The sequence below is a fragment of the Podarcis gaigeae genome (genome assembly GCF_964106915.1).
Source record: "Podarcis gaigeae genome assembly, chromosome: 6".
Taxonomy (NCBI): Eukaryota; Metazoa; Chordata; class Lepidosauria; order Squamata; family Lacertidae; genus Podarcis; species Podarcis gaigeae.
The window spans coordinates 32,956,761-32,984,429 of NC_139682.1; the positions used below are offsets into that span (position 1 = coordinate 32,956,761).

Sequence of the window (27,669 nt, forward strand, 5' to 3'; positions counted from 1 at the left end):
TGCCTGGTGGCTAGAGGGGGTGTGTGCTCCAAAAGTGGAGCCCACCTTTGCGTGGTAGGAAGTCAGCTTCATCCAGTTTTAGAATCTCTTTCCTGGGCACCTACGCTTGGTATTCTGCAAAACACTCTACCATTTCCCCATGTTCCACATCAAAGTGTAGGGGCATTTCCCTCTTGGGATGGCCTGGAAGGTGTTCTGAGCATAATATTGGCAGGTTTCCCCACCAAATTAAGAAGGCAATAATTTTTTTTTCTTTAAAACACCCACACCCCACATTTAATTTCAGTTTAATACAACGTTTGTGCATCAGTGTAATTATTGAAACCATGTCTGCAGGGCTTTGTAGGCTGAGCTCCATCTCTCCCGGAGCTGTGAATCCATTCCAGAGATGGTTTTAATCATCGCTTTGTATTTGATGTCCAGTAACTGCTTTTATTGAATCTAAATGAAAGGCATGCCTGGAGCTGGGGCATCAGCAAGGGCCATTAACTCTCATGCTTGCCTTTATTTGTAATGGAAACACAACACCCTTCACTGCTGTGTTGAAAAAAACCCTTCACGTTCCTTACACACTGGTTTCCAGGTCTGCCTTTCAGATCACAGTGGGTAGGGTGGGGTGAGGGAGGGAGGGAAACTTGAATTCTGAACTTGCCTGGGTACTTCTTTCGGGGAAGGACCTTAACTCAGTGGCAGACTATCTGCTTTGCATGCAGAAGGAACTAAGTTCATTCCCTGGCATCTCCAGATGGGGATACCGCCTGTGTAAAAACCTGGAGAGCAGCTGCCAGTTAGTGTAGTACAGAATAATACCAAGGTGGATGGACCAATGGTCTGATATAAATCACCTACCTGTGTTTCCAAGTTCTGTAATGCAAAGCGTAGAAGTGCTGTTATCCAGCTGGATCAGGTGAACATGTGCCCTCCCAACTGTATTTTAACCTTTGCTTGATAGTCACACACAAGTGCGCATTGAAAGACAATAGTGTGACACTCAGTTCACACACAATGGATTTGAATCAAAAAGTTATTGGCTTAGTAGGGAAACTTGAGTGGAGAACTGGCACCATTCAGGTGATACTATCCAGGAGCTCACACGGCCAAATTTCACACCGCACTTCCATTGCAATCCTACAGTGGTGAGAGAAGCTTTGCTTATCTGGAATTCTTCCTTCCTATGCAGCTAACTAAAAGTACTTGAGCGCAGTCCTGGGCTGTAGCTGGCAACCTGTTAGAGAAAGAGGGCAAGTAAGACCAATAATACTGGGACGCAGGTGGCGCTGTGGGTTAAAGCCTCAGCGCCTAGGACTTGCCGATCGAAAGGTCGGCGGTTCGAATCCCTGCGGCGGGGTGCGCTCCCGTTGCTCGGTCCCAGCGCCTGCCAACCTAGCAGTTCGAAAGCACCTCCGGGTGCAAGTAGATAAATAGGGACCGCTTACCAGCGGGAAGGTAAACGGCGTTTCCGTGTGCGGCTCTGGCTCGCCAGAGCAGCGATGTCACGCTGGCCACGTGACCCGGAAGTGTCTCCGGACAGCGCTGGCCCCTGGCCTCTTGAGTGAGATGGGCGCACAACCCCAGAGTCTGTCAAGACTGGCCCGTACGGGCAGGGGTACCTTTACCTTTACCTAAGACCAATAATGCGGAGCGAGGGACTCACCTGCTGCTGAGGGCCTGAAGGGCCTTGCCTGCCTCCTTCCATCTGGGCAGAGGGGGCTCCGTTTTTGTTTTTTAAATTGCTTTTATTTTTTATCTTTGTCATTTTAAATTGCAATTGATATTAATGCTGTATTCTTAGTTTTAGATTTTATGATTTATGTGGAAATTGTTTTCCATTTGGTTGTGTACTTTTTGATGTGTTTTATTTATTGCTTATGACTTTTGTTACATTGGTAATTATGTAAATCTTGTTATGTTGTAAGCCGCCTTGAGCACTGTTTTAACTATAGAAAGGTGGCATACAAATAAAATGATGATGATGATGATGATGATGGTTGCCTGTACAGTGGTACCTCAGGTTAAGTACTTACCGTATTTTTTGCACCATAACACTCACTTTTTCCCTCCTAGAAAGTAAGGGGAAATGTCTGTGCGTGTTTTGGAGGGAATGCCTACGGGTGGCATGCCTACGGATTTTCCTCCTCTAAAAACTACGTGTGTGTTATGGTCGGGTGCGTGTTATAGAGCGAAAAATACGGTAATTCATTCCGGAGGTCCGTTCTTAACCTGAAACTGTTCTTAACCTGAAGCACCACTTTAGCTAATGGGGCCTCTTGCTGCTGCCACGCCGCCGGAGCACAATTTCTGTTCTCATCTTGAAGCAAAGTTCTTAACCCGAAGTACTATTTCTGGACAAAAAAATTCCTTCCAGTAGCACCTTAAAGACCAACTAAGTCAGTTCTTGGTATGAGCTTTCGTGTGCATGCACACTACTATTTCTGGGTTAGCGTAGTCTGTAACCTGAAGCATATGTTACCTGAAGCGTATGTAACCTGAAGTACCACTGTACTTTCTCAGCACCCACATTCAGCCTAGTGCAGTGCTCAGTCTGTGCTCCTGCCTGACTATACAGTCTTAACCAAGACTTAAAATTTTGAGTGCATCTTTGTTACAGGTGTTCTGATTTTCAGGAGTGCTCTGACAGAATCTGCCCACCTTCTTCCACTTCTCGCCCTCAGACATTTCTCTCTGCTCTATTCCTGCAGCTCGCTGGAGATGACGTGTTATGACAGCGACGAAGCCAACCCCCGCAGCGTCTCCAGCCTGTCCAATCGCTCCTCTCCCCTCTCCTGGCGCTATGGTCAGTCCAGCCCCCGCCTGCAGGCTGGAGATGCCCCTTCAGTGGGTGGGGGATGCCGCTCGGAAGGCACTCCCAGCTGGTACATGCACGGGGAGAGAGCTCATTATTCCCACACCATGCCCATGCGCAGCCCCAGCAAGCTCAGCCACATTTCCCGCCTGGAGCTTGTGGAGTCGCTTGATGCTGATGACGTCGATCTCAAATCTGGGTACATGAGTGACAGTGACTTAATGGGCAAGACCATGACTGAGGATGATGATATCACCACAGGGTGAGTACCGCTGGGGTGCATCAAACATTCAATTCAAGAGTTGATTGCTTAACATCAGACGTAGACTGTAGGAGGTTCCACGACCAGCCTCAACTGAAGCATCTGTATCAAGCTAAGAATTTGCTTGTTTGCCCAGCTGATCTTACCTTAAGTATTCCTCTGCCTTAGCAAAACCGCTTCTGTGATTCCCCCCTCCCCTAGCTTCCTGAATATTCATAAGGGTTGCCATTATGATAAATAGTCATAACTTCACAAACCACTTGTGGCAGATAGCAAGTTTAAAAACTGACAAGACAGCGTATCCAACTAAGTCGCTGGAGAGAACAACGTATTATTTGTTGGCTGGAGGCATGACATACAGCGCTTCTGCAAAGCAAATACCCACTCCTTGCTTGTGACAAAACCTGCTTCTACAAAACAAATATTTGTTGCTGCCTTGAGGCGAGCTAATTCTGTTTTACAGAGGGATGAAATGGGATGGGTATCTGGCTTAAACTAGTTACAGATAGGTAGCCGTGTTGGTCTGCCATAGTCAAAACAAAAAAAATTCCTTCCAGTAGCACCTTAAAGACCAACTAAGTCAGTTCTTGGTATGAGCTTTCATGTGCATGCACACTTCTTCAGATCTGAAGAAGTGTGCATGCACATGAAAGCTCATACCAAGAACTGACTTAGTTGGTCTTTAAGGTGCTACTGGAAGGAATTTTTTTTGTTTTGGCTTAAACTAGATACTTACATTTAATATAAGCAGGCTCTGGCCAGAATTTTCAATCTTTGCTTGCTGTGAAGGGATTCTGTAGTGGGGGGAAGAGAGAGACAGAGAGCAGGTTGGTTGGCTGGTAGGGCTAATGGCAGAGGATGTGCTCAAGGATGAATAGATAGCTGGTTAATGGGGAGGAATGAATAGCTGGAAGTTCTGTTTGTAGTGGCATCCAAGGTAGATTACAGAAATGATCTCTTCTGTCCTGGATTTGTTACCTCTCGTTTCAACGCAGCTGTTTCACATGCAAGTCAGTAACAGATGTCTGGTATACACAATAGCTCTGGATATACCTCTTTAAAACATATTTTCCAGACAGGGAATCAGATAAGGAAAGAACATAGAATTTGACTAATAACTACCTCTTGATGGGAAAGGTCTTGCTCAATATGATGATCTTGCTTGTTGTGTTTGTGCCAATTCATCCAGCTGCGCGGAGTCCATTGAACTGATAGAATGTATCCAGTCACCACCACCCTATTCCGACCCTAAACACTTTATTTGAAATGAGATTGACTTCTGTACAGTGTTTTAAGACTTGATTTCCCACTAGCTAGCTCTGTTGCTGTACACAGAGCTGCCCTTGATAAGCAGAGCAGAATGGATTGCTCGGCTTTCTTGGGAATATTTCTTCACATTGTTTCAAAGTGTAGAACTGATCAAGCAGCAGCAACTTCTTCTTTTTAACTGAAAGTCATGTATTTTCTACTGACGTGAAACCGGCTAGTGCAGCATGAACATGTAGGGTTGCTAAATCATAAGTTGGTAGTCTTGCCTTTACCTTCCAAATTCTGGGACGGAAGAAGAGCAAACGCTGCAACTCGAGTCCACTGTTTTATCAGTTCTCTCCCCTTGCACCGCTGACCTACCTATTCCTCCTTCCTTAGAGTATTATGGAGGAGAATGTATAATGGAGCAGGGTGAAAGAATGAGAAGGGAGGTGATGCGGTTGCATCCTCTCATGCTGTCTCATAACTTTTGAAGGTAGGATCTCCAGGTTGTGATCTGGCAGCTGCATCCACATGGAGCTTGCTGTAAGGAAGTACTGTATACGCACACGCCGATTGTAACTTTTGCATGCAACTTGCCACATGTTAATAGGACACAAGCTACATCTGAAAAGCAGCAGCAGCAGCAACAACAACAACAACCCAGAACCTTATAGAAATCCTTTGCCAACAATGCAAAGCTAAGCTCTTTAATAATGTTTTTCTACACCATGGCTTATCAGTATGCTGTTCTCATTATTTTTTTTATATAGAGGACCTCAAAGATCTGAGCCTGTCATTTATCTATCTCTCGTATTTCTTGGTGAGTTGGGCCTGGCATCCCACCAAGGACACTTTAATTTACATATCTTTTTAAGAAAGCACGCCCCCCCAAAGTGCAAGTAGATTAATAGGTACCGCTCCAGTGGGAAGGTAAATGCTGTTTCCATTTGCTGCTCAGGTGTCGGTGTCCCTTTACCTTTTTAACCTGGGTAAAACTGGCCCACACTAGGGTCTGAGATAAGCAAACACAAAAGGGGGATGTGTGCATTTTCACCCAGTATAATGACAGAAACTGAGTGAGGTTCCAGGCTGGAGTGGCTTGTTGGATAGCTCAGAAACAATAATACCATGGCTACCTGACCAATCCAGAATGGATCTGGAAAATTAACTTCTTTTAGAAAGGCTATAGTTACATGCTTAAGTGGTTATTTCTAAAACATGCCCTAGGTCACCAGAGACCTCCTGGGTATTTGAGATGTTGATTGCAGCTTAGGAGCACTGATAAGTGAAGTTATGCTAAGTCTGGATGTGTACAGTACCACAAAGGGGTCATTGCATCCCTTGTTTTCTGTGAATTTGTAAATGTGACATTGGTTGCCCCATTGTTGTATTCTTGTTAGTTTGAATAGTATACCCTGAATTGTTAGGTTGTTTGGAACTGAAGGGCGTTTTGCCTTGTTTTCTTTTGGCTTTTCACCCCCTGCTGCTTGAGAGAGATGGAAATTCACAGAGTGAGATATTATGTCATGCGTTTTCCATTTATCATTGGAAGGGTTTTAAAAGTCCCAGAGCTCCATTGAGGGGAAGGGGTGTAGACCTGGGCCTAAAAATACTCGCTTGTCATGGAAAGCTACGCTACAGAGTCCTTGTTAATTCCACAGCTCTGGTCTGCAGATGTGTAATCGTGACAAGCCCCAAGTCCATCTGTGAGGCCTCTTAACATTGCTATTACTGGAGTATTAAAATAATGGAGCTTACTGCTAACAGGATGGATCTGAGCGGTGCAAGATACTGTGGGGCTGGGGTAGCATAATCCACATGAGTAAATAAAAAGACTGTTTCTTATCAGGTAAAAAGTAACCTCAGTTTAGGATTGCCAACTTTTTTTTTTGTGTCCTAATTTTGGTCCCCCAACAACAACCAGATATACGCAAGTTTAAGCAAGTGAAGTTTCCGCCATCCATGCGTGTTAGGTGTTGAAGACATATCCTTTACACCTTGGCCTGATTCTCACATCACTTTAACCCTTAGTTCAATTAAACTTTGGTTTAAATGCAGCACATGCATGTGAGCACTTAGTTCCTTCTCTGCTCCTGTTGTTGCCTATTGCATGGTGGGAAATAAGCCATGGTCTGGTATAGCGTGCATCTCGACTGGGGCTCATGATTTGTTTTCCTTCAAACAAACCATGAACAATAAGTAACCAAGGCTTTTTGCTTGTGGTTTGTTGGGGGGGGGGGGACGGGGACCATGAGCCTGAGTTTCATGTAATACTGAGCTCTAGAGTCCAGACCATGGCTTAGCTTCCAGGAAGGCATCTGAGATTTCAGCAACCTGCACCAGAACTCTTTGCACTCAGATTTAAACCTTAGTTTCATTTAATTTTGACTTCAAGTGAAGTACTGTTGGCAGGGCTGGTTAAAATGCTGGACCCATTTCTTTTCCAAAGGATTCCTGATAGAAAATGAGGGCACTAGTAACCCTGATTAATCAGGCCCTATAATATAAGAATTTGAGCTTACATTAGGCTTGGTGGTTTGCTCACACAGGTATACTATTTGACTTCTCAGCACTTGATGACAGGTGGATGAATATGTGAACAGGCTGTGTTGAAAAAGCATTGTGTCCAAGGGAAATACTGTGTGATAGATTTGTGGTGATACATGCAAGTCACTGCTTGACACTGAAATGATCCAGTGATAAACATAGATGGGTGGGCCAGTGTTAGAGCTGTGCAATTGTTAGAACTGGTGCCACTGCCAGGCTACGTTATGCGCAGGTGGAGGCATTTGGATTTTAGGCTTCTGTGAATGTGTGTCGTCCCCCCACCCCGAAATCAACCTTACACAAACTGTTCTGGCATGTTTTCCCTCTGCTTCTCCCTATATTCTGTCCCGTAACAATCTATCCCCCTCTCTCTTTCCTTTCTCCTCCTTGTCTTTCACCTCCCAAGCTTGGCCAAGTGCCAGAATCCTAGCATATTGGAGGTTTCCTGTTTCAGTGCAAGAGAAAATAAATAACTCCTGGTGTTTGATTTTGTCCTAATATAAAGGAGGGTGTTTGGCTTGTTGCACGACAGCTTGAAGCAAGCGAAACCCCAGCTGTTTGAGGCTCTGGTGACAAAACCGCAAATCTTAGCAGGTGACGTGGGAGCTGGCCTAGCGGGCAGTGTCAGTCTTTGCTGTGTGTGGGCGTCTCTCTCCTTTTCTCTTCCCCCTCTCCCAAGTGGCGGGATAAAGAAGCCCTGCTATTATAATGCACAGCCCATGCTCCGTGTGGGTGGGAGTGCCGCAGGGAGGCATCCACTGGGAGTTTTATATGACACAGCCTGCCAAATCAACACTTCAAAACTATAAGGCCTACCTTTTTTTAAAAAAATAAATTCATTGTATTTCTTTATCAATATGTATAATACTTCTATGGGGGTGTGATCTTACAAACCAAGGGCACTGCTGGTATGGTTTGTGGCTTTGCTGTGTTCTGAATTAAGGGGCACTCCCTTCAAATAAAGGACATTGGTAACCCCAATTGTGGGCCTTTCCTTCTCAGAGAGATTCTGGGGAATAGCACTGGCATAATGGCTCTGCTTCTGTCTTGCCTGTGGGTCTGTCACAGCCTGATTGCTTAATCGCTTGCAAGGGAGCTGTCTCATTGCCCTGTGGGAAAGTGCAGGCGAGAAAGCTCTCCACTGTCACCCCCCCTCCCTCACCTGCTCATTTTCTGATAATGAACATGAGCTGTGATTGTGGGGTGGGAAGCAGTCCTACAGGCCCGTTTCCAAGTCACAGGAGAGCCCAGAAGGAGCTGTTCGGCAGTGGAACAGACTCCCATGAGAGGTGGTGGACTCTCCTTCCTCGGATGTTTTAAAGCAGAGATTGGATAGTCATTTGTCATGTATGACCTAGATTCCTGTATTTCAGGGGGTTGGACTAGATGACCCTGGGGGTCCCTTTCAATTCTACAATTCTATGAGACTATGAATTCTAAGGTTTCCAGGTCCTGATCACCCAAAGGTTCCTGTACTTGGGAGTCTTACTCTTGGTCCTCAGCAGCCATAAGCATCGGACAAGCCTATAAAATCATTGTTTGTTGTTGCTTTTTAAAACATTAGTGCTGATGACCATATCCAAATGGTGGTTTCCTCTACTCTTGGCTTTATGTTCCCGGTTTACTAGTGGAGTGGGGAAGTATCCTTGAAAAAGCTGGCTTGTTCCTCCCCTCCACCTCTAAACACCCAAGTTTCATCAGCACCAAGGAGCTAGCTGTGCAGACTGGCTAGAATCCACAAATGTACACACACAAAACTGGATGCACAGTCAGAATATTGCTTGTTCTTTTTACCCTGGCTATACATACTGCTATAAAAACAACTCACTTTAAAACTGAAGAGTGTTTTGTATCCCATTTTAATTTCCCAACAATCTTGGGTGGGATTCACCTAACTAGCCATGTCAGAGGGAGCCCTGCAGAAGCCCTGCAACAAGTCTTTCTTCTCCCACTGCACCCTTTACCCCAGAAATTTGTGTGTGTGTGTGTGTGTGTGTGTGTGTGTGTAAGAGAGAGAGTGTGTGTGAGAGAGAGAGATAGAGAACCCCTCAGAATAGTGCATGGAGAACAGTTCCATCTGACGAGCTGTAAGTCTTGTGCAGACAAATAATTGAAACAGCATGATGTTGAATTCCACCCCTTGTCTGTAGAGTTGGTTGATTGTAACTGGCCCCAAATTGCCAAGTGAACTTCATTCATGTCTGAGCAGAGATTTGAATCCAAGCCTTCCTGCATGTATAATCCTTCCCTTAAACACACAGGCTACTTCTTTGGATTCTGTGTATGTGTAACATGACAGGTACTGCTTTTGGGAATATTTTACCCATTTCTTCCCATGAATAGTTTACCATCAAGTATACAGTGTGAATGTTGGATGGCTTCTCACAGGGATCTCATTGTAGGATATAAAGTTAGCATTATTTAGCTGATAACTCTCTTTAGCAGCTGATCTGGCTTTGAATTAGTCTGATGACATCCCCACATAGCTGTGTGATATCTCTCTAATTAACACCTTCTTAACCAGGAGGGTATTTGTATGTCCATATATGGGGCAAAGAGCAGTTTTTTCTGGGCAAGTTTCTTGCATGGACAAGTGTTTTTTTCTTTTCTGCGAACCGCCCTGAGACCTCCGGGTATAGGGTGGTATATTATTATTATTAATAATAATAATAGACAACTTTTTACATAATTTTGAACATCATGACTTTGCATATGAAACTATGTTGGAAAAAGTGTGTGGGAGTCCATACTGTTTTTGGTAAACCTTTAGGAAATACGAATATCCCATCCTGGATCTCAACACTGAAATGTATTGCTTTAAAGCAATGTTTCCTTTCTGAAGTGACGTATTTCTCAGATTTTTTTTTTTTTTAAGAAAGGAAAAAAGATTATGGAAACATAGTGTTTTTATACCATAAAATATAAATAAGCAATTTAAGAATAATACCTATCTACCTTAATAGCCAAGGGTGGTGCTGTTGTCTAAACCACAGAGCCTAGGGCTTGCCGATCAGAAGGTCGGCAGTTCGAATCCCCACGATGGGGTGAGCTCCTGTTGCTTGGTCCCAGCTTCTGCCCACCTAGCAGTTCGAAAGCATGTCAAAGTGCAAGAAGATAAATAGGTACCGCTCCGGCAGGAAGGTAAACGCTGTTTCCGTGCGCTGCTCTGGTTCGCCAGAAGCGACTTAGTCATGCTGGCCACATGACCCGGAAACTGTCTGCGGACAAACGCCAGCTCCCTCGGGCAGTAAAGCGAGATGAGCGCCACAACCCCAGAGTTGTCCGCAACTGGACCTAACGGTTAGGGGTCCCTTTACCTTTACCTTAATAGCTTAACATTTCAAAGCTGTGCAGGTATATTGGACAATTCTCATAAATTTTTTAGGCTGACAGAATGATTTCATATTCCCACGTTTTCATCATTAATCACTGCAATCACTCCTGTAGCAGCAGGCAAATCCGGGACAATAATCCACTCAGAGGGAAAGTCCCCAACCTCTCCCAGCCGCTTTCAGGGTGTGTGTATTGTTTTGTTTTTTAAAACAATCAAGCAGTACAGAAATTTAATGAAATAAATAAATAAATAAATCCTTAGCAGAGCCTCTGCTGCAGATGCTCATAAAGACGCAAATATTCAAACTTGCTCCCCTGTCATCCCCCCCTCCTCCAGTTGAGCCAAGCAGAATACATCCCTTTCTGTTAAGAAACTGCAATCTTTACTAAGCAGTGTTCACTATCTGCCCTTAGCAACTAATGGCAGAAAAAAACACAATACTACTGGAACTGAAGCCAGAAAAGGGAGCTGTTGGGAATACTAGTGAACTACTGTTCCATGTGCTGGTTGCACTGTTTTCCTGGGAAGCCAGTAAGGTCTGCTGAGTAAGAAGATAAAGATGCTTTTGGCCACTTCCTGGATAGAACTCTTGTGGATAGTAGGAAGGAGGTGGTTAAACAAAGGAAGGGGCTGTGTAAAGCTTTTCCTCCTTATTTCTTATGTGTGGCAATTGCTCCTCACCTCCACCCCATCCCTCTTTTTGGTGCTTTTATTTATTGTGCAACTGTAATGGATTAAAAGGAAAGAACGATCCAAACCAGATATTGCAAACAGAATGAAAGGAGAAAGAATGCAGGGAACTACAAGCTGCTGAGTGTTCCTTTAATTCAAACCAACATAAAGAAATGATCTGATGCCAAGCAAGCACAAGTGTCTCATTAACGAACCTGTAAAAATGAACTTTGCTTAGCTATTAAAATGTGTTTCCGTGTAAATATAAACTTTGGCCTGGCGTGCAAATGGCTTTTGTTCTGACCCCGCTCCCCTGCAAAGGGTTACAACCCACTGGTTGAATTAAAGGAATGGATAGGCCAGACTAGCTCTATAATGTTTCCTTCTTGCATCGGTCCCCATTCTGTCCCATTTTCACATAAATGTGCATTTTTTTAAAAAAAACAACAACAACCCATTAAACCATAATTCCTGCTCCATGCCTCGCCAGGAAATTGCTGCCCTTCCATAACCGTGCCCCTGATAGTGATGACATGCTGTTTTCATGCTCTGTTTTCAATCTGTACTAAGCAGCTAATGACAGTTTTTAAAAAGAAAAATGTAAAAGGCAGCCTACATCTAGACCAACGTGCAGATCTTAGTTGGGATGGGGGAAAGTGAATTCCAAGAAAGTGCTTATCTGATCCATAATGAAGGGGGCATAGCCTTTGCCATGCATGGAGAAGGTCCCAGGTTCAATCCTCAGCCCCTCTAGGTATGACTGGGGGACACCCGTGATTGAAGCCCTGAGGAGCCACTGGTAGTCAGTACTTGATGGACCCATGGTCTGACTTGGCACAAGGTAGCCTCCTATGTTTCCATGACCCACCACAGGTGAGTTTGTCTCAAAACACCCCCCCCCCAAATTCTTCCTGCATCCCTAGTTAGAACCAATGCTTTAGGGCAGCATATTGGCAGCGTACAGTTGTTTAATAAGGCTTATTTATTTTGCTCAATATGAGTTCTAATATTTCTCCCCAAATAATTCAGATGGCTGACAACAGTTGCAAACTGTTGTTTCTTAAGTTTCCCATTTTGGTCCCATCTTTTCTCCATGGAATTCAAGGAGGGTATGTACATGGTCCTGACCCCAACCCTATCTGAGGGTTGGTGACTGACCAAAGGTCTGAGCCAAGATTTCAACCTTGCTCTCCCTGGTCCTTTTGATGCCCCAAGTTGAATATTGACTGTACACTTCATACTTATACTGTTGTACTCATTTTGGGGGAATGATAGTTTTTGTCGTCTCCTGTTCCCTGATTCTGGAGGGTATGATCTAACTTTGAGACTGTAGCCTCAACTCCATATTTCCAACACCATATTTTGAGAACCAGTGGACATTGCCTAATTGCTGCAGTGGTTGTAGATGCTGGTCCAGAAGAATCCAGTAAAGACTTTAGAACTGATAGAAAGGTTTTGGTTTAATTTGTATGACTTTCTGTGCCATATGGACCAGGGGTCCCAGTGTGCGTACACACACACACACACACACTCATTCCGATAGCATTAATTGAACAACCTCATATGAGATAGGCACTGAGCTGCTTGGACAGACTGCAATTCCTTGGCAGGTGCCAGAATGAGAGGGTAGCTACAGGAGGCAATTCCGTGAGTGGCAGATTTAATGGGCCTGCCCTACAGTTAATAGCTGAGCCTGACACTTTTTTTTCCAGGACAATTTACAGGCAGCAATTTCCTGTGAGTTCATAATTGAATGAGCTGCAAGGCAGAAGGGCCATTGGGGACTTTAAAAGACATTTGCACTTGCTGTAGAGCGAGCAGGTGAGTTATTTGCTAACTGCAACCTTTTTCTTGTTGCAGATCTTGAAGTAGAAAAAGCTCCTGGCAGGCATGGGTTACCTGACACAGTACTGTCCTGACATTTGGGGCACTTGCCACAGAAGCAGAAATTCCATTGTTTCTTTTCACAGGGATAAGCCCCTTGAAATATATTTTGATCTGTACACTCTTCCCCATAGCTTAGAAACTGGGACCATATCTCAAAGATTCTTACCACTGTATCTTTGGAGGAGGGCAGTCTTTTGTCCAGTTGAGACTTGACAAATACTTTCAACACCATCCCTCTTAGATTTGTGTTTTTGATACTAAAAGTGTAGGATGAGATTGTGCCAGCCTTGTGCAGGATCATGTCAGCTATTCTGGGGAAAGCTGACTGGCGAATTGCCCAGCCTGATTGCTCTATTTGCATGAGTTGCAAAAGAAGAAGAAGCTGTGATTGCTTTGCAGATGCTCAGAGAAGGAGGGATGAGCAAAGGCACGTTTCCATGGTAGCAAAGCATAGTTGTTTCTCAGCAGATATGCTAAGGATGCTCCAGGAATCTGCAGTTGGCATTATGTGGCGAGTGGTTTATCATGTGCTCTGCGCTTGCTCTGTTTTTAGAACTCTTGGTTTCATTGTGATCAGTTTGCCTTGCCAGAGGAAATGAGCTTTGGAGAATGCAGTCAGATTTCACATCCAGCTTGCATGCGTTCAGATTTGTTCCAAGTCTTCCCTTTCCATTGCTTTTCTTCCTTTCGCCCTCTCTGCTCTAAAATGGCATTAGTATGGCTTCAGGGAATAATAAGGGTTTGAACATAAATGAGTAAGGGCAGTGTGCATAAAGTGCAACCTTTGTGTAATCCAGGAGTCAGAGACTTTATGCTAAAGAGATTCCTTTTCCTCTTTGGTGGCTGCACGGGTTCTTCTGGCATGTTTGCAACATGTTACTCTGGGAGTGCCGAAAATGTGTCAAGCATCAGGGTGATTTCAAAGAATTTTCCCAGGGGAAAAGGCCCTCCCTCTTGAAAAGAGTCCAGCTGCCCTGCTATTTTGTGAAAAGCTACAGTAATGTGGGCTTGCTGAGTCACACTGTGCTTAAGGTTTAATTCTAGGATTCTGCACAGTAGCAGAACATACTGTACACATGCTTTAAATGCAGTCTATATTTATATGCACTGAGAACATTGTGTATAATATAAAACACAAGCCTTTATCTCTCTTAGTTCATGCAGGTTGATGTTTTATTATTAAAAAGCAAAGGAAGTCATGTTGGTCCAGAAGGGGAAAAAATCACAGAATTCTTATTATTAATAATATTATTGTTTATTCAATCTATTATCAACCCTTCACCATAAGGACAATTCACAACAATTTAAAATACAGTATGAAAATATAGCATGGGGTACATAGGAAGCTGCCTTATACCAAGTCAGACCATTGGTCCATCTAGCTCAGCATTGTTGATGCTGATTGGCTGCAGCTCTCCAAGGTTTCAGACTGGGCACATACCCACCCTGCCTGGAGATGTGAGATATTGAACCTGCGACTCTCTGCATGCAAATCATGTGCTGTACCACTGAGCTACAACCATACCTGACTTTGATTTAAGCCAGTTAAAATGAACTTACTTGTAAACAGTGTCATTTAACTTAATAGGATGTACTTCTAGGAAAGCACAGTTATGATTGCAAATATGTCTTGGACCGGGGTGGGAGTATGCAGACATTCGCAACCTGGCACAAAATACTGAACAAGCTTTTGGGTTCTCTAGAACTCATCAGATTTGATACATTAGTATACAGTGGTGCCTCGCAAGACGAATTAATCCGTTCCGTGAGGCTCTTCGTATAGCGGTTTTTTCGTCTTGCGAAGCAAGCCCATTGACAGTTTAGTGGATTAGCACTATTAGCGGTTTAGCGGCTTTTAGCGGATCAGCTGATAAGCGGCTTAGGGCTTAGGAAAAGGGGGGGGGGAAGGGGAAAAAACCCGCAGGAACTCGCAAGACATTTTCGTCTTGCGAAGCAAGCCCATAGGGAAATTCGTTTTGCGAAGCGCCTCCAAAACGGAAAACCCTTTCGTCTAGCGGGTTTTCCATCTTGCGAGGCGTTCGTCTTGCGGGGCACCACTGTATTAGTAGCTTGCTTCTCTCTATCTGTTTGTTATTTCTGGTAACCAGTTGTCAAGTGCTCCAGTGTATTCTATCTTTGTGAAAGAAGCCTTTATTTAAGCACGAAACAGCCAAAGAGGAGTCCCAGAGTGTCTTATATACAGTCAAGAGTGGCAGTCTCTTTCTGCAGGTTTACAATCTAAAAAAACAAAACAAACCACAACACACAAGGGAAAAGGGACAAGGAGGGAAGAGGAAAATAAAAACCAAAATCCAGGCAAATTTCTAAACAGCTGTTCCTATATTGACCAGCTGGCACAGTTCAGGGGCAAGAGGGTGCTTAATGGAGCTGGGCCTGCAGCAAAGCTGATTAAAGGAGCCCTGTTTTCTATCTCTCCCACTGAGACAGTCTGATGGAATAGCTGCACCCACATGAGGGCAAGTGTTTTTGTATCAGAACACAAAAGACTTTGTCCCATATTTCTCGATTGCATGGCATTTGCATCCCACTTGTGCCAGGTAATCATTAAGCTATTTGAGGGCACAATCCTAACCCAAGATCTTCCGGGATGAGTGAGTTGGGATGTTGCGGATCTCTGGCTCAGCTGGACTACACTAGTGTAAGAGCCCAATGATAGTTCAGCCCAAGATACGCTGACAGTATGTATATAGCTTTAATTCTAATCAGTGTTTGATTGTATCTTAATGATTAGTTTTTTTGTGTTTTTAGCAGTTCCTGTTTTATCTGTAAGCCGCCTTGAGTCCTGTCAGGAAAAAAAATGCAGGAAATAAATACTGTACAGAGAGAAAGCATCTCCAAAAAGTTATGGCTTTGTATGAAGCCGTGCTAAATAACAAAAAAGAAATCTCTTCAGCCTCATATATGCAAGCAGAAACTGTGGCAGTAGAGCTGCACTACTGATGTTAGAGTGGATTTATGACATTGCATTTTTGTTATGCCTGTTACACAACAAAAATGCAGGATCGTAGATCTACTCCTAACATGTATGCCTTATGTGGGGGGGCAGGCACCATGTCCTCAGTTTGTTCTCACTAGGGAAAATCTTGGGGCTGCCTTGGTCTCTTCCTTTGGGGTCCGCATCTGCAGTTTATGGCTGTTGATTGCATGTTGGTGAGATCCTCCTAAAGTGTCTCCCCTGCTAGAAGAAAACAATAAAAATTGACTTCCTAAGCAGACCCATGACTTCAACAGGCTGCTGCCTTTTCATTAGTTCTTCCTGGTGGTTTTCATGTTGCTGTTTTTAAGCTGCTGACCCAGCAACAAACTAAAGACCTTCTGGTTTTTATTGTTCTGCTGGTTGTGGGGATGTTAATCCAGGGGGGTGATGATGTACAGCGGTGGATTATGTCTTTAGATTTAAGATGTGAAATGCTAATAATGTGTTTCAAGGGGAGAGGGAACGTACTGCTTCAGTTTCAGTGACTCATGATGCTGAATGCTCTTCCCTGAATCTAGGGGGAACAGATCCAGCTCTGCTCTGCAGCTGTTGTTGCTGGAGTTCCTGTTGAACACAGTGGGTTTCTTCTTCTCAAAAAATGAAAAACAAATTGAAAAGGAACTCCAGCAACATTGATTGCCAAGCAGAATCATAATAAGGGAGGAGCGAATAAACCCCATCGCCCAAGCTGCCAGACTTTTTCAGCCATCATCTCTCCCTGAGCCCAAATTGCCATGGGCATCTGCGCCAAATGCCTTGCATTATCAGAACAATGCTGCAGATGTTGTGTCCACGCAGTTACTCCGTACAACCTGGTTGGCAACTTGCTGGTTGGCAAAGTAGCCCTGGGCAAATTCTAAAATTCCTGCTTTCAGATACAGATGATGTAGCATGATACAGTGGTACATCAGGTTAAGAACTTAATTTGTTCTGGAGGTCCGTTCTTAACCTGAAACTGTTCTTAACCTGAAGCACCACTTTAGCTAATGGGGCCTCCTGCTGCCGCCGCGCCGCTGCTGCGCTATTTCTGTTCTCATCCTGAAGCAAAGTTCTTAACTCAAGGTACTATTTCTGAGTTAGCGGAGTCTGTAACCTGAAGCGTATGTAACTTGAAGCGTCTGTAACCCGAGGTACTACTGTAGTTGGTCTCTCTTTGGTTCACTGCTATCATATCACTGGGTTCAGCTCAATGCTTCCATTTGCAGAAGGGAAGAGAGGAACTTCATGGGATATATGGTGCCAGTGAGGGTAATGCTTGAGAGTAGAGAGGCTGTGCATAGGAGATGTAGGGCAAGGTTGTAGAGGACAGACTGACCACTGTGGCAGGTCAGTGCTGGCTCCAATTTGGGTGGGGCCTTGGCCAAGACACTCTCAGTGGGCTTTCACCTCTCTTTTTCTCTGTGGGCTCCAATCCCTCAGCAGGCCTAGGTCCTCTTTGCTACTATTGTAACCATGTGCTGCTCTTCATCACTGTTCCATGACAAGTACAAAGCCTGTAAAGACAACCTGGGGCTATGCACACATTTCTGCAAATGTTCTGCAAGTCTTTGAGGCAGGAAAACCAGATCTGCAGCAGGGGGCATAGTGTTTGTGCAGGGGAGTGGCAGGCCTCAAAGTAATTTCCAGTTTTATATAAAGCCAACTTTTTAAAAAATGCCTCCAGTGCTATTTATCTTATCTCTGGTGGCATCTTGTTGTGCATGTGAAGTCCAGAGTCCTGTTTTAACATTAAAAGGCACGGGGAGGAACAGAGAGAAGGGAGAAGTCATTTTTCCTTGAGATGCACCTTGTGGTTTATAGATGTGAAAATCAGAGCAAGGAATGGCCACCAGCTTGTGCTTCAGTCTGCAATCTGAAGACAACTGCCTCAGGGACCCATGAGTGCAGCAAAAGCCCAAAGGCCTGCTCTGTTTGTAAAATGCCTGTATTTGTCCATCACATCCATGTGGTTCAACATTATTAGCTGGTACATGAGCAATCCTGGTGCCGAATGCAGGTATTGGTTTCTTTTGCCTCCTTCAGAGCACTCCTTTTGCATCCATGTGGGAGATATCCTATTAACAGAAAACTCTTTCTTTCTGCTTGCAGATTTCCCTCACTACATTTTGTGTGTGTGTGTGTGTGTTTTCTCTGCTTAAACTCAGAATAATCACATTAGATGCATAGCTCCTCTTGCGGTTAGAAGTTTGAGGTTTGCCAACTCGTACCCAGATATTTGGGGGGGGGGGCTTAATTCTTTTCTGAATAAACTAAGAAACAAACCATTTGTGTGGTCTTTGATAGGCTTGCTCCAATTCAGCAGCAATTTCCAGGCAACTCAGCATCAGTTCTGCCCGTGTCATTTTATTCATTAACATTCTCCAGATCATATGAACAGCTACTCAAGCTGCCTCCCTCTGTGGATGTTGTGAGTGAAATTTCTGAAAGGGCTGTGGGAAAAGCAGTCGTAATAGCAGCAGCAGCAGCAGCGCTGGCTGAGGGAAGGAATACTTTAAAAACACATTTAAAAACACTTTTTTCTGATGCTTCAGCACTGACACTATGATGACAGGGTTATTGGTGTGTGTACTATTTTGGAGATTGTGCCAATTCTACATAAATTATTGTAAGCAGCATCTTGTGTGACCGGTGCTCTAAGTTTTCTTTTCTGTAGTCCTTTCTGGAAAAGGGGTGGGGAGTGAAGTTATTGCTCTTAAAATACTGGGTGATTAAGGCTGTGAGCCTATACACACTGACCTGGGAGTAAGCCTTATTAACAACAATGGGACTTACTTTTGACTGTGTCCATGTAATGGCTTGCACTGTGAATTGTTTTGAGAGACAAAATGAGATTGCACTTGTATTTGTTGTTGTTTTATGCTCTGAGGGACTTAACCAAGGAGATCAATCATCTGAATTCCATTCCCTGGCTTCTCAAGTTCACTGTCATAGGATTTCAAGAACATCCCTTCCTCTAAGATGAATCCCGAAGGGATCGTGGTGATGAATTTACAAGATCTTCTGGGCAGCCTAAGGAGATGGATTAAATGCAGGGCCAATTAAGTCTGTAGTCTTTTTATAACCAGGAAACACACACACACACACACACACACAGCATAAGAATCAATAGTCTGGCTTCTCTCAGCAAAGCCTAGGGTAATCTGCACTTCAAAGGGAGCCAGAGACCCGGAATTACCCAGTCATGGCAAGATCTTAGTAAAATTTGCAGCGTGAAGCTAGAGTGTAATGCACTCTTATCAGGAGAACTATAGGAAGGCAATGGCAAAGAACTGTCACGGCATCCAGCCTTTCTCTCCAACTCATAAAAGGTTCGGCATATGCACGCAGAAATAAACTTCTGCATTCCTGTATGAAATCCTCCTCACCCCTATAAAAATGCCCCCGGTGCATTTTTCGTCTCATAAAAATTCTAGAGTGCCTTAAATGTAGAGATTGCCACAGAGCCCTTGCCTCAAGTAAGAAGTAGAAGCTTTTTAACTGTTCTTCTAAAAAGAAAGTTTTAATTGTGTTCCATTCTTGATGTGTTTGCTGCCCTGGGCTCCTTCGGGAGGAAGCGTGGGATATACATTTATTAAATAAATAACTCAACTGGCAGAGAGATCCTTGACTTTGGGAAGTCAGTGGTTAGGACTTCCTATTACTAAAAAAAAAAAAAAAGCAGATGGAAGGGGGTGTGGTGAGTATCTTGACTGCAATACATCGGGAGACAGGTGCTTGGAGGTTGTGATGGGCTGGATGTGGGACAATTCATTGGAGCTGAATTCTGAAAAGACAGAGGTGTTATATGTCTCCAACTTCTTGTGTGCAGAAGTTGGGGAGATGGTCTGATCTGGGTGGGATCCACCCTCTGGAAAGAGCAGAGCCACAACTTAGGATACGCCTGGATCCAACATTGTGATTGGAGGAAGGGCTCAGGTGGCCTTGGCTGCTATGAGTGTCTGTTTCTACCTCTTATCCACCTGTGGGTCTTTTTGGACAGATATGATTTGGCTATCGTACTCCGCTCTGGTTAACTTTCAGACTGGATTGTTGCAACATGCTTTCATTGAGCTGCATTTGAAGACCTCATGGTGAAGGATGTGTTAAAATACTACTACTACTACTACTACTACTACTACTACTACGATTAAATTATTCTTTTGAGTTGCCCTCTCCTCCTGAAAGAGTCATCAATGAGAATTCTAACAGGTTCTTGTCTTACATGTCTCTACGTGCGTAAAATGATTAGGTGTGCTATTTATGACTACACAAGTCTCTGACATTTCCTGGTAACAAAGGGTTGGATAAGTTGAGAGAGTTTGCTAATAGGGTTTAATTGTTCCTGGGTTCCTTCCTAGATATGCAACTTAAAGCAGAGTTAAGTGGGTATGGGTGAGGAATGCATAAAGAAAAATAAAATTCATTATTACAATTATATATAGCATATATGTATGTAAACCAAATGTCTTTTGAGACAAATATCTAAGTCAGTTGTGTAAAGCGTGGCTGGGTTATTTATTCATTTATTTATTCTAGGCATTCTTAGCTTTAAATGTTTTTGTTTGTTTTTTTTAAAAAGCAACACAGAGCTGTTTATAGTTAGGGTTTTTAATAAAAAATGGTGAAAACCTTCATATCAAATTGCATTTAGCTCATGTTAAAATATACTGTATGGCATTTGGCCTAATACAGAATTATTATTGGCATGTTTGCATATAGGATAATTTGTTGTAATAAAGAATTGTTATTTTTATTTACACATTCTCCCTTAAGTTTGTTTTTGCTTGCAAAGTGTTACTGTTAAGGTTTGCCCCTTGGTTGTGTGAATTTCTTTGTAGATAACACAGATCTTGTTGTATTTCCACATACTAAATGTTCCTTACAATTTCATGCACCAGATCTTTTAATTAAATGCATTTTTGACATTATGATTATTCTGCTGGGGAGATTCTCAGATATCTTTAAGAAAAGCAAACCAGCAAACGAAGCTTGTCCAGGGAAAGATTGCAAAAGCTATTAATCCCCCCCCCCCCGCTTTCTATTGTGCCAAGCATCCCCCCAAAACGATCCCAAATCTGTTCCTTTGAGAAGTGTGGGACTCCTCCCACATTAAAAAAAGCACCACTTTTGAGTTAATTAAAATTTCTCACATCTAAGACATCACCGTGTGTTGCAGGCAGAGTACAAAGGAGTAAAGAGATGGCCAGGCAGAGGTAGAAGGGCAAAACCAGCTCTGCTTATAAGTGATACCCAAGTCCCAGCACTGATATAATATTTTTGTCCATGCAATTTATTATACAATGTAAACTGAAGCTGTTCAGTCTTCTCTCAGACTTGGACTGCTTTTTGAACAGAAACTGAGTAACCACACCCATTCCCGAAGTGCTTTGTACAGCTCAGTTGTGTATTAAATCCATATTAACTAGCTGTTAATGCATGCAGTGCAAGCAGTCCTGTGAATTATGGTGATGGGTTTGTCTTCCCAAAATATCTCATTGAACTGCTCCAAATTTGGAATTCTCTTTCTCTCCTGGATGAAAAGCAGCTTCTCCCACCCCCACGCTGATCTCTCCCTTGCAGTGCCTGGGTCATGTTTGCTTAAACAGTGAGTCATTCCAGCATGCCTTGACCCTGTCTCTGCACTGTGCAGTGTTTACACAGACTCCTCTGACTTCCCCATCTTGGGTTTGTCTTTGGCAATGTCAAGCCAAGAAGTCAGGACTTTTCCAACACTCTGCAGCCTTGTCCCTCCAAGTGGTTTGCCCCCTTGCCTTTGTATCGTCTGGTGAGCAGATAAACAGTTATGCAAACTGAGAGAGGACACTGGTTGGATTATGGTTCATGTCCGTAAGCCAGATCCTGGTCTAGCCATACACAGTGAAAAGAAGAGGCCAGGGTGGGGCAGTTCCCTTCAAGCTGAACATAAATATGTATGGTCTGGTATGATACCATGTTCTGAAACAGAGCCAGAATTAATATCTGCTGCAAATAGAGTTTGGCAGATTCACACAGAATGCAAATGTAAATGTCATCATGAAAACAAATCATTGATTTGATATGCAAGTTTGAAAAACAACCTCATTTCCTGCTTTAGTTAGGATGCAAAGCTCTGGGAGCTGAAAGTTCTCTTGGAAAATCTTGGGGTAGCACAAGATTAGGAATGAATTTGAACTCTGAAAAAGAAAGGCATATTTCCAAGTGTTAGGAAAGTATAGAGCTTTGAGACATGCAGCTAGTCATTCTGGTTTTTTGGTTACCCCCTCACAGTTGGTTTATCTTACCCTCTGGGTGTTTTTAGATGGAGGCTTAATAGTATAAATGGGTTGTTCAGATACCTCAAATGAGTTGCTGGCAACAGGTTTCTTGTTTAAATTTACTGGATGATCTTTGGAAAGGTAAATCTGGATTAAATGGGGCAGGATATGGGCTGGCATTTTGATGCCCAACTATATTATGTAACTGCAGCAAACAATATTTTCTTGCATAAAGAGCACCCATCCCACAATATTGTCTGGAAGCACATTCTGTTTCCTTCAGGTTTATGCTGTAACTGAAGTACCACACTGACTTAGCTGGATATGTCTGAAAATTGATCACCTGAAGCTTACAGCTCAAATGCACCACCAGTGAATATCTGCAAAAAGAAAGAGGCACTATGTTTTCTTTGCTTGTGTCATTGGCTCACAAGAGTGCCGATTTGTTGCTTCTGGGCTTTCCACAGAAAGACAAGCAAAACCAAAACTCACATCAAGATAGGGGCTTCTTACCAAAGGGCAATTCTCAAAAATATCTTGCTGATCAAAGCCTGCAGAGCAGATTTATTGGAGGATGGGTCCCCGTCCCCCCGCCATGTGTAACCTGGAGGTTGTATCTGTGTAAAACCTAAATTTTGGGAAGATGGTAACAAATCTGGAATGCTCTCCCAAGGGAGGCCTTCCTGGATCCAATCTTGTTATCATTTTGGCACCAGGAAATTGCTTTTTTTTTTGTGCTTTCCCAGACATTTGGATAGCACCAGTGATAACATGTTTTATTGTTAAATATGCATTTAACTTTTTTTGTAATTTTATTATTGTATATTTACTTGCTGTAAATCTCTATGTGGGAAGTGATGGACAAATTTAAAAAATCTAATTACTAGGTCAAATAATCATTCAGCCTGTGATGAAAGGAGCTGTGTGGCTGCTCTGCCTCCTGCATGATGCTTTGAGGTGTGTGTCTGATGAATGCAAAATATTATCATTGTTTCAGTGCCTGGAAAGGCCATGAGAGCTTGGCGCTAATGCTGGTGCAGCTGAGTTTTGACTGCACATAAGGATCTGTTTTTATCGAAAGGAAATGTAGTGCACCCTCCCCTTTCTCTCCTCTCTTGCATTTGTAAGAGCTGTTATGTGCTTGTTTTGTCCTTTTGATACTGAGATGAACAGGACAGGGCCAGCCAATTCTTTATTTACTTAGGGTGCTGCTGGAGGGAGAGGGCAAATGATTTATTATCCAGGTGTTCTTACTCCCCATCAAGCATCTCTTTAGTTGTGTTCTTCTTTTTTATCTTTTTCTCCTTTGCTTTCTTCTTCAATGATGGATACAGCTATGTATCAGCTACCTGTAGTTCAGTCTCCAGCAGAGCTGCAGCTTGCAAGAAGGGGAGTGCAAGAGGGCAGACCTGTGTGGGCTGCTATCATTACTACCAGCAGCTTTGAAGGTATCAATGGAGGGGGTGGACTTGCTGCTACAGATGAAGTGATTCCATATGAGAAGGCTGCCCCTGCAAAGACAGGGCACCACTGATCCATGAAGGCTGTGAATCTCCTTCCTGATGGAAGCATGGGGACAGGAGATAGTGTGCTCAGTGGCAGGCAGTAGTACACACTGCTGCAGCAATAAACAGTTCCAGTTTTTATTGACGTATATTTTATTAGAGTTACCTTGGGACTTATAAAATTTAGCTAGGGCATGCCACATTTTTAACACAGCCTTTCTCCTAGATCTCCATGAGTGGCAATGCCACACTCAGCTTTCACATAAAGTAGTACAAGAGGCAGCAGGAGTTTCTTTTCTTACTCAGAAGGCAGGGCCAGCCAACTTCAATGATACTGTCAGAGAGTAGTTCTCTCCCATTTCTAGGAGTTCTCTGCCTTCTAAGCCGAAGGGGCAGGACTGTAGGATTTCAGTTTAAGTTTCGGAGACTTTGTCTAACCTACTTCTTTTTTTCTTTTTTCTTTTGTAAACACGCAGAGAAATTTCTGCTTTTGTTTGATCCCTGTTGCTTTGCTTTCTGTTCCAGTATTCTTAGTTGGAAGGAGAAAGCTTTTCCAGGGCTCATCTATACATGAAACAGCCAGTCTATAGAACCATCCTTACATGCATGCCCTTGCCCACCTAGGAAAATGATTGAGCATTCTTACCATACAGGCCTGACAGAATGAAATAGAAGTTTCCCTCCAGTGTTGATGAGAGAATCCTTTTGCCTGAAACAGAACCACTGCTTTGCAGATCAATATAAAAAAGAAGAAGCCTCTAGTACTTTGCTACTGGCTGGATAAAGGAGTTCTTGAGGGAGCTGCAAGATTATTTATTTGTTTGTTTCATAAAAATTACACACTGCTTGATTATTATTGTTATTGCTGTTGTTTAAAAAAGGAGCCCTCAAAGCAGTTTTCCTAAAGATTCTTACAACAGTAAAATCAAAATTTACAATACTTTAAAACATTTAAAAGTTAAGATTATGTTGTTGCTTTCAGGAGTGGGGAGCAGTGCTGATGCTATACCACTGGTCGTCATGCCTGCCTGCTCCCCCCCCCCACAACTTACATATTTGATAATAAATAGATATTACAAAAGCACCACAATGCTCCAGTGTGCTCACTTTAGCTGGAAACTGACTCTGCCTGCCTTGAAAGTTCTTACTGCTTGGGGAAGTCAGAGCTCAGAAGTCCCAATTGTGAAATTCTAAGTTTTATATTGTTTAGATTAATACAGTGTAATCTACATGGAGTTGCCCTTGGAAATTGTTGTGACGTGGGGTTTGTGATTTCAGCTCTCTTGACATAATATGCTGGAGACAGTCCTCTAGTAACACTTCTTTATTAAAGCAAACAAGACTGAGACTTGAGGAGGGGAGAGCTACATTTATAGGGACAGGGAACAAGCTAGAAAGGATACATTTTGCAGGGAACAATCTCAGGCAATCACAGTCCTGCCTTTTGGAGGAAACCAATAAGACAGAGGATCCAAATACAGCAGCTTAAATGAACCAATAGTAGCTGTACCCTCTGGAACCAAAAGGCAGTTACTTTACCCTAATGCAATACAGACAATAATAATACAGATATAAAATCCTTTGACTCAATACACAACAGAAATGATTAGGAAACTTTGACTAGTACAGAGTGCACCAGTCATTGTTGGTTGTAGAGAACATATAACACCAATTCTCCATGTATTCTTATTGGCTGCCAATTTGTTTCTCGGCCAGATTCAAATTGCTGGTATTCTCTAATTAAATGTAACAGAAATAAACAAGGCTGGGTAGTGCCTTAGATTGCATTCATGTGTTTAACAGCAGAGTGGGGTTTGTTGGTTACTCTGAAAATCTCTATGCTCAACTGGATGTATGACTATGACTCACTGAAACACAGACTTCCATTTAAGCAAGGAACATCACAGCAGCAAGGAGCAAAGATGGCAAACTTCAGGCAGGTGCCAAATCTGGAAAACACTCAGTTTCCATTTAGCTCCTTGCAGGTGCACAACATCTATATCCCACCAGTCTTTTCTGTTTTTCCCAGTGGACTTCTGTTTTCCTTCACATCATTTGGAGGCAAAAGCAGCTGCTTGGCTTTCCCTGCCATTTCCCAGCATCACACATTGTTAACCAAAAACCTTGCTGGAGTCTATAGCATCACCTTCTCCCATGTTTGTTGGCTGGACATTCTCTCCCCAGCATCAGTCATGAGACTCCAAAACTATTTCAGGACAGAGAATAGCTCAAGAGAGCTGATGAACAACCAATAAGATACTGTAGGAAGTATCCATGAGGTCATTATCACTTCAAATGTATGCCTTGGGCCAATCCTGCTCTCAGCTCTAGAGACCCTTGCTTATTTCTGCATGTTTGGCTGCTTTCTAAACATTTGCTGAAGTTTAATAAACAGCCAGTTAATATTATCCCCTCTCTAGTAAAACTTGGTCTCTCAACTTCATCACATGCAGGTAATGACTTCGTGGGAATAAAAGGAACAACTGCTGTGTTAGATCAGGTAGCCTAGAACCGAAGATGTTAGCTCTTTCTATACCAAAACACTAGAACCTCATACTGGCATTGACAGTCTGGCTGTTGTATAGTTTCAAGGCAGGGCTGGCAAACTTTTTTTTAATATACCTTTGGGCTACCATCCAGACGCTGCATGCTAGCTGTGGTGAAAGGCCATAGCTCAGTGGCAGAGCATCAGCATTGCACGCAGAAGCTGCCAAGTTCAATCTCCAGCGTCTCCAGGTAAGGCTGGGAGAGTCTGAAACCCTGGAGAGCCACTGCTAGTCAGTGCAGAGTAGATAGTACTGAGCTAAATGGACCAATGGTCTGATTCATTATAAGGCAGTCTCCTTGGGGTGCTGCAAAAAGTGGATATGTCTATGCACATGTTCCATGCAGAAAAACACAGACACATAGAAGAGTCAGTTCCTTTGTTGATCTGTACAGATTAAGGGGGGTATTGACTCCTCCCTGATCATCAAATGTTTGATCTTACTGTGGAGGGGCCTGAACCCCAAGGCTATGTCTTTAACCCAGGTCTTTAAGCCAGGGGTTAATCACCTTTATTGTAAAGCTTCGATATGAGAAAATACATATGGTATTTTGTGGGGGGTCTTATGACTAGTTGCATGGTGAATTGCCTTTGAACTTTCTGAAGAGTTATAGTTGAAGCTGAATAAAACTAACCTTAACTTGCAGAATTCACAGTAGGGGACATTGACCTGTTAACCTGGAAAACAGGTAAACAAGAAGACTTCCCTATTGCTCACTCCTTTTGCTGGAGCAGAGCATCCCTGATGGATAACACTAGGAATGCAAGTAGCCCACCATTCAATTTTCAACATTGGCCAAGCAGATGCTCTTGGAAAGTCCTTGGGAATCAGCTCATGGGGACAACAGCTTTTCCTTGTTGTTTGTTCCCTAGTTCTAGGGAACATAGCTATTTTCCTGACTTTTAGGTTTATTCTCCATGAGTTTGTCAAATCCTCTTTCCGAGCCATCTATATGAGGCTGCATATGCACCATACATTTAAAGCATATGACACTCCCCCCCCCCAAAAAAAAGAACCCTGGGAACTGTAGTTTGTTAATGAATTGGAATTGTAGCTCTTTGGGGGGGGGGGTAAACCACAGTTCCCAGAATTATTTGGAGGAAGCCATGTGCTTTAAATGTATTACACAGCCTCAGTGGCATCACGTTGTGGCAGTGGATCCCACACACCAATTATTCATTATCTTGGCAGAAGTAGTGTCCTGAATGTACTGTCAACCAGTTAATTAAAAACTGTGATCTTTCTTTATCACAAGAGAGAGAGAGAAATGTATTTAGTCAGTATTACATGGGCCTGAGGTCTTTGCTAGCAGCTTCTGACTTCCTCCCTCCCTGATAATTCACTGCAGTGAGATCAAGGCACTCACCCACCAACTTTCCCTGAGAGAAATATAGTATTCTTTCAGTGAACTTGGCCCTGGGAGAAGAGCTATGGCCAACTATACTGGCTCTCAGCCAGCTGGCATTCCCTCCACAACCTGGAAAAAGCTGTATAGGTCAGACGGACGGAATGTAGGATGTTGGGAGCAACACTCCCCAGTCATGTTTCTGGCATTGCTTTCCCCAGAATGGGGTGCCTTAATTGGGTGATGTGACAGCAAGCTCCTCTCTGGTTACCCTGCAATTGTGGCT

General features: G+C 43.3%; 1 protein-coding gene across 15 annotated transcripts in view; it reads left to right on the forward strand.

Moving 5' to 3' along the window:
• NAV1 (neuron navigator 1) overlaps positions 1 to 27,669 on the forward strand; it is a 281,587-nt gene that overhangs the window by 171,459 nt on the left and 82,459 nt on the right. For all 15 annotated transcript variants that reach the window (XM_083746420.1, XM_083746435.1, XM_083746423.1 and 12 more), the window contains one exon: positions 2,700 to 3,065. In XM_083746420.1, coding sequence (XP_083602546.1) covers positions 2,700 to 3,065 — 366 coding nt within the window. The remainder of the gene's footprint in view (positions 1 to 2,699; positions 3,066 to 27,669) is intronic.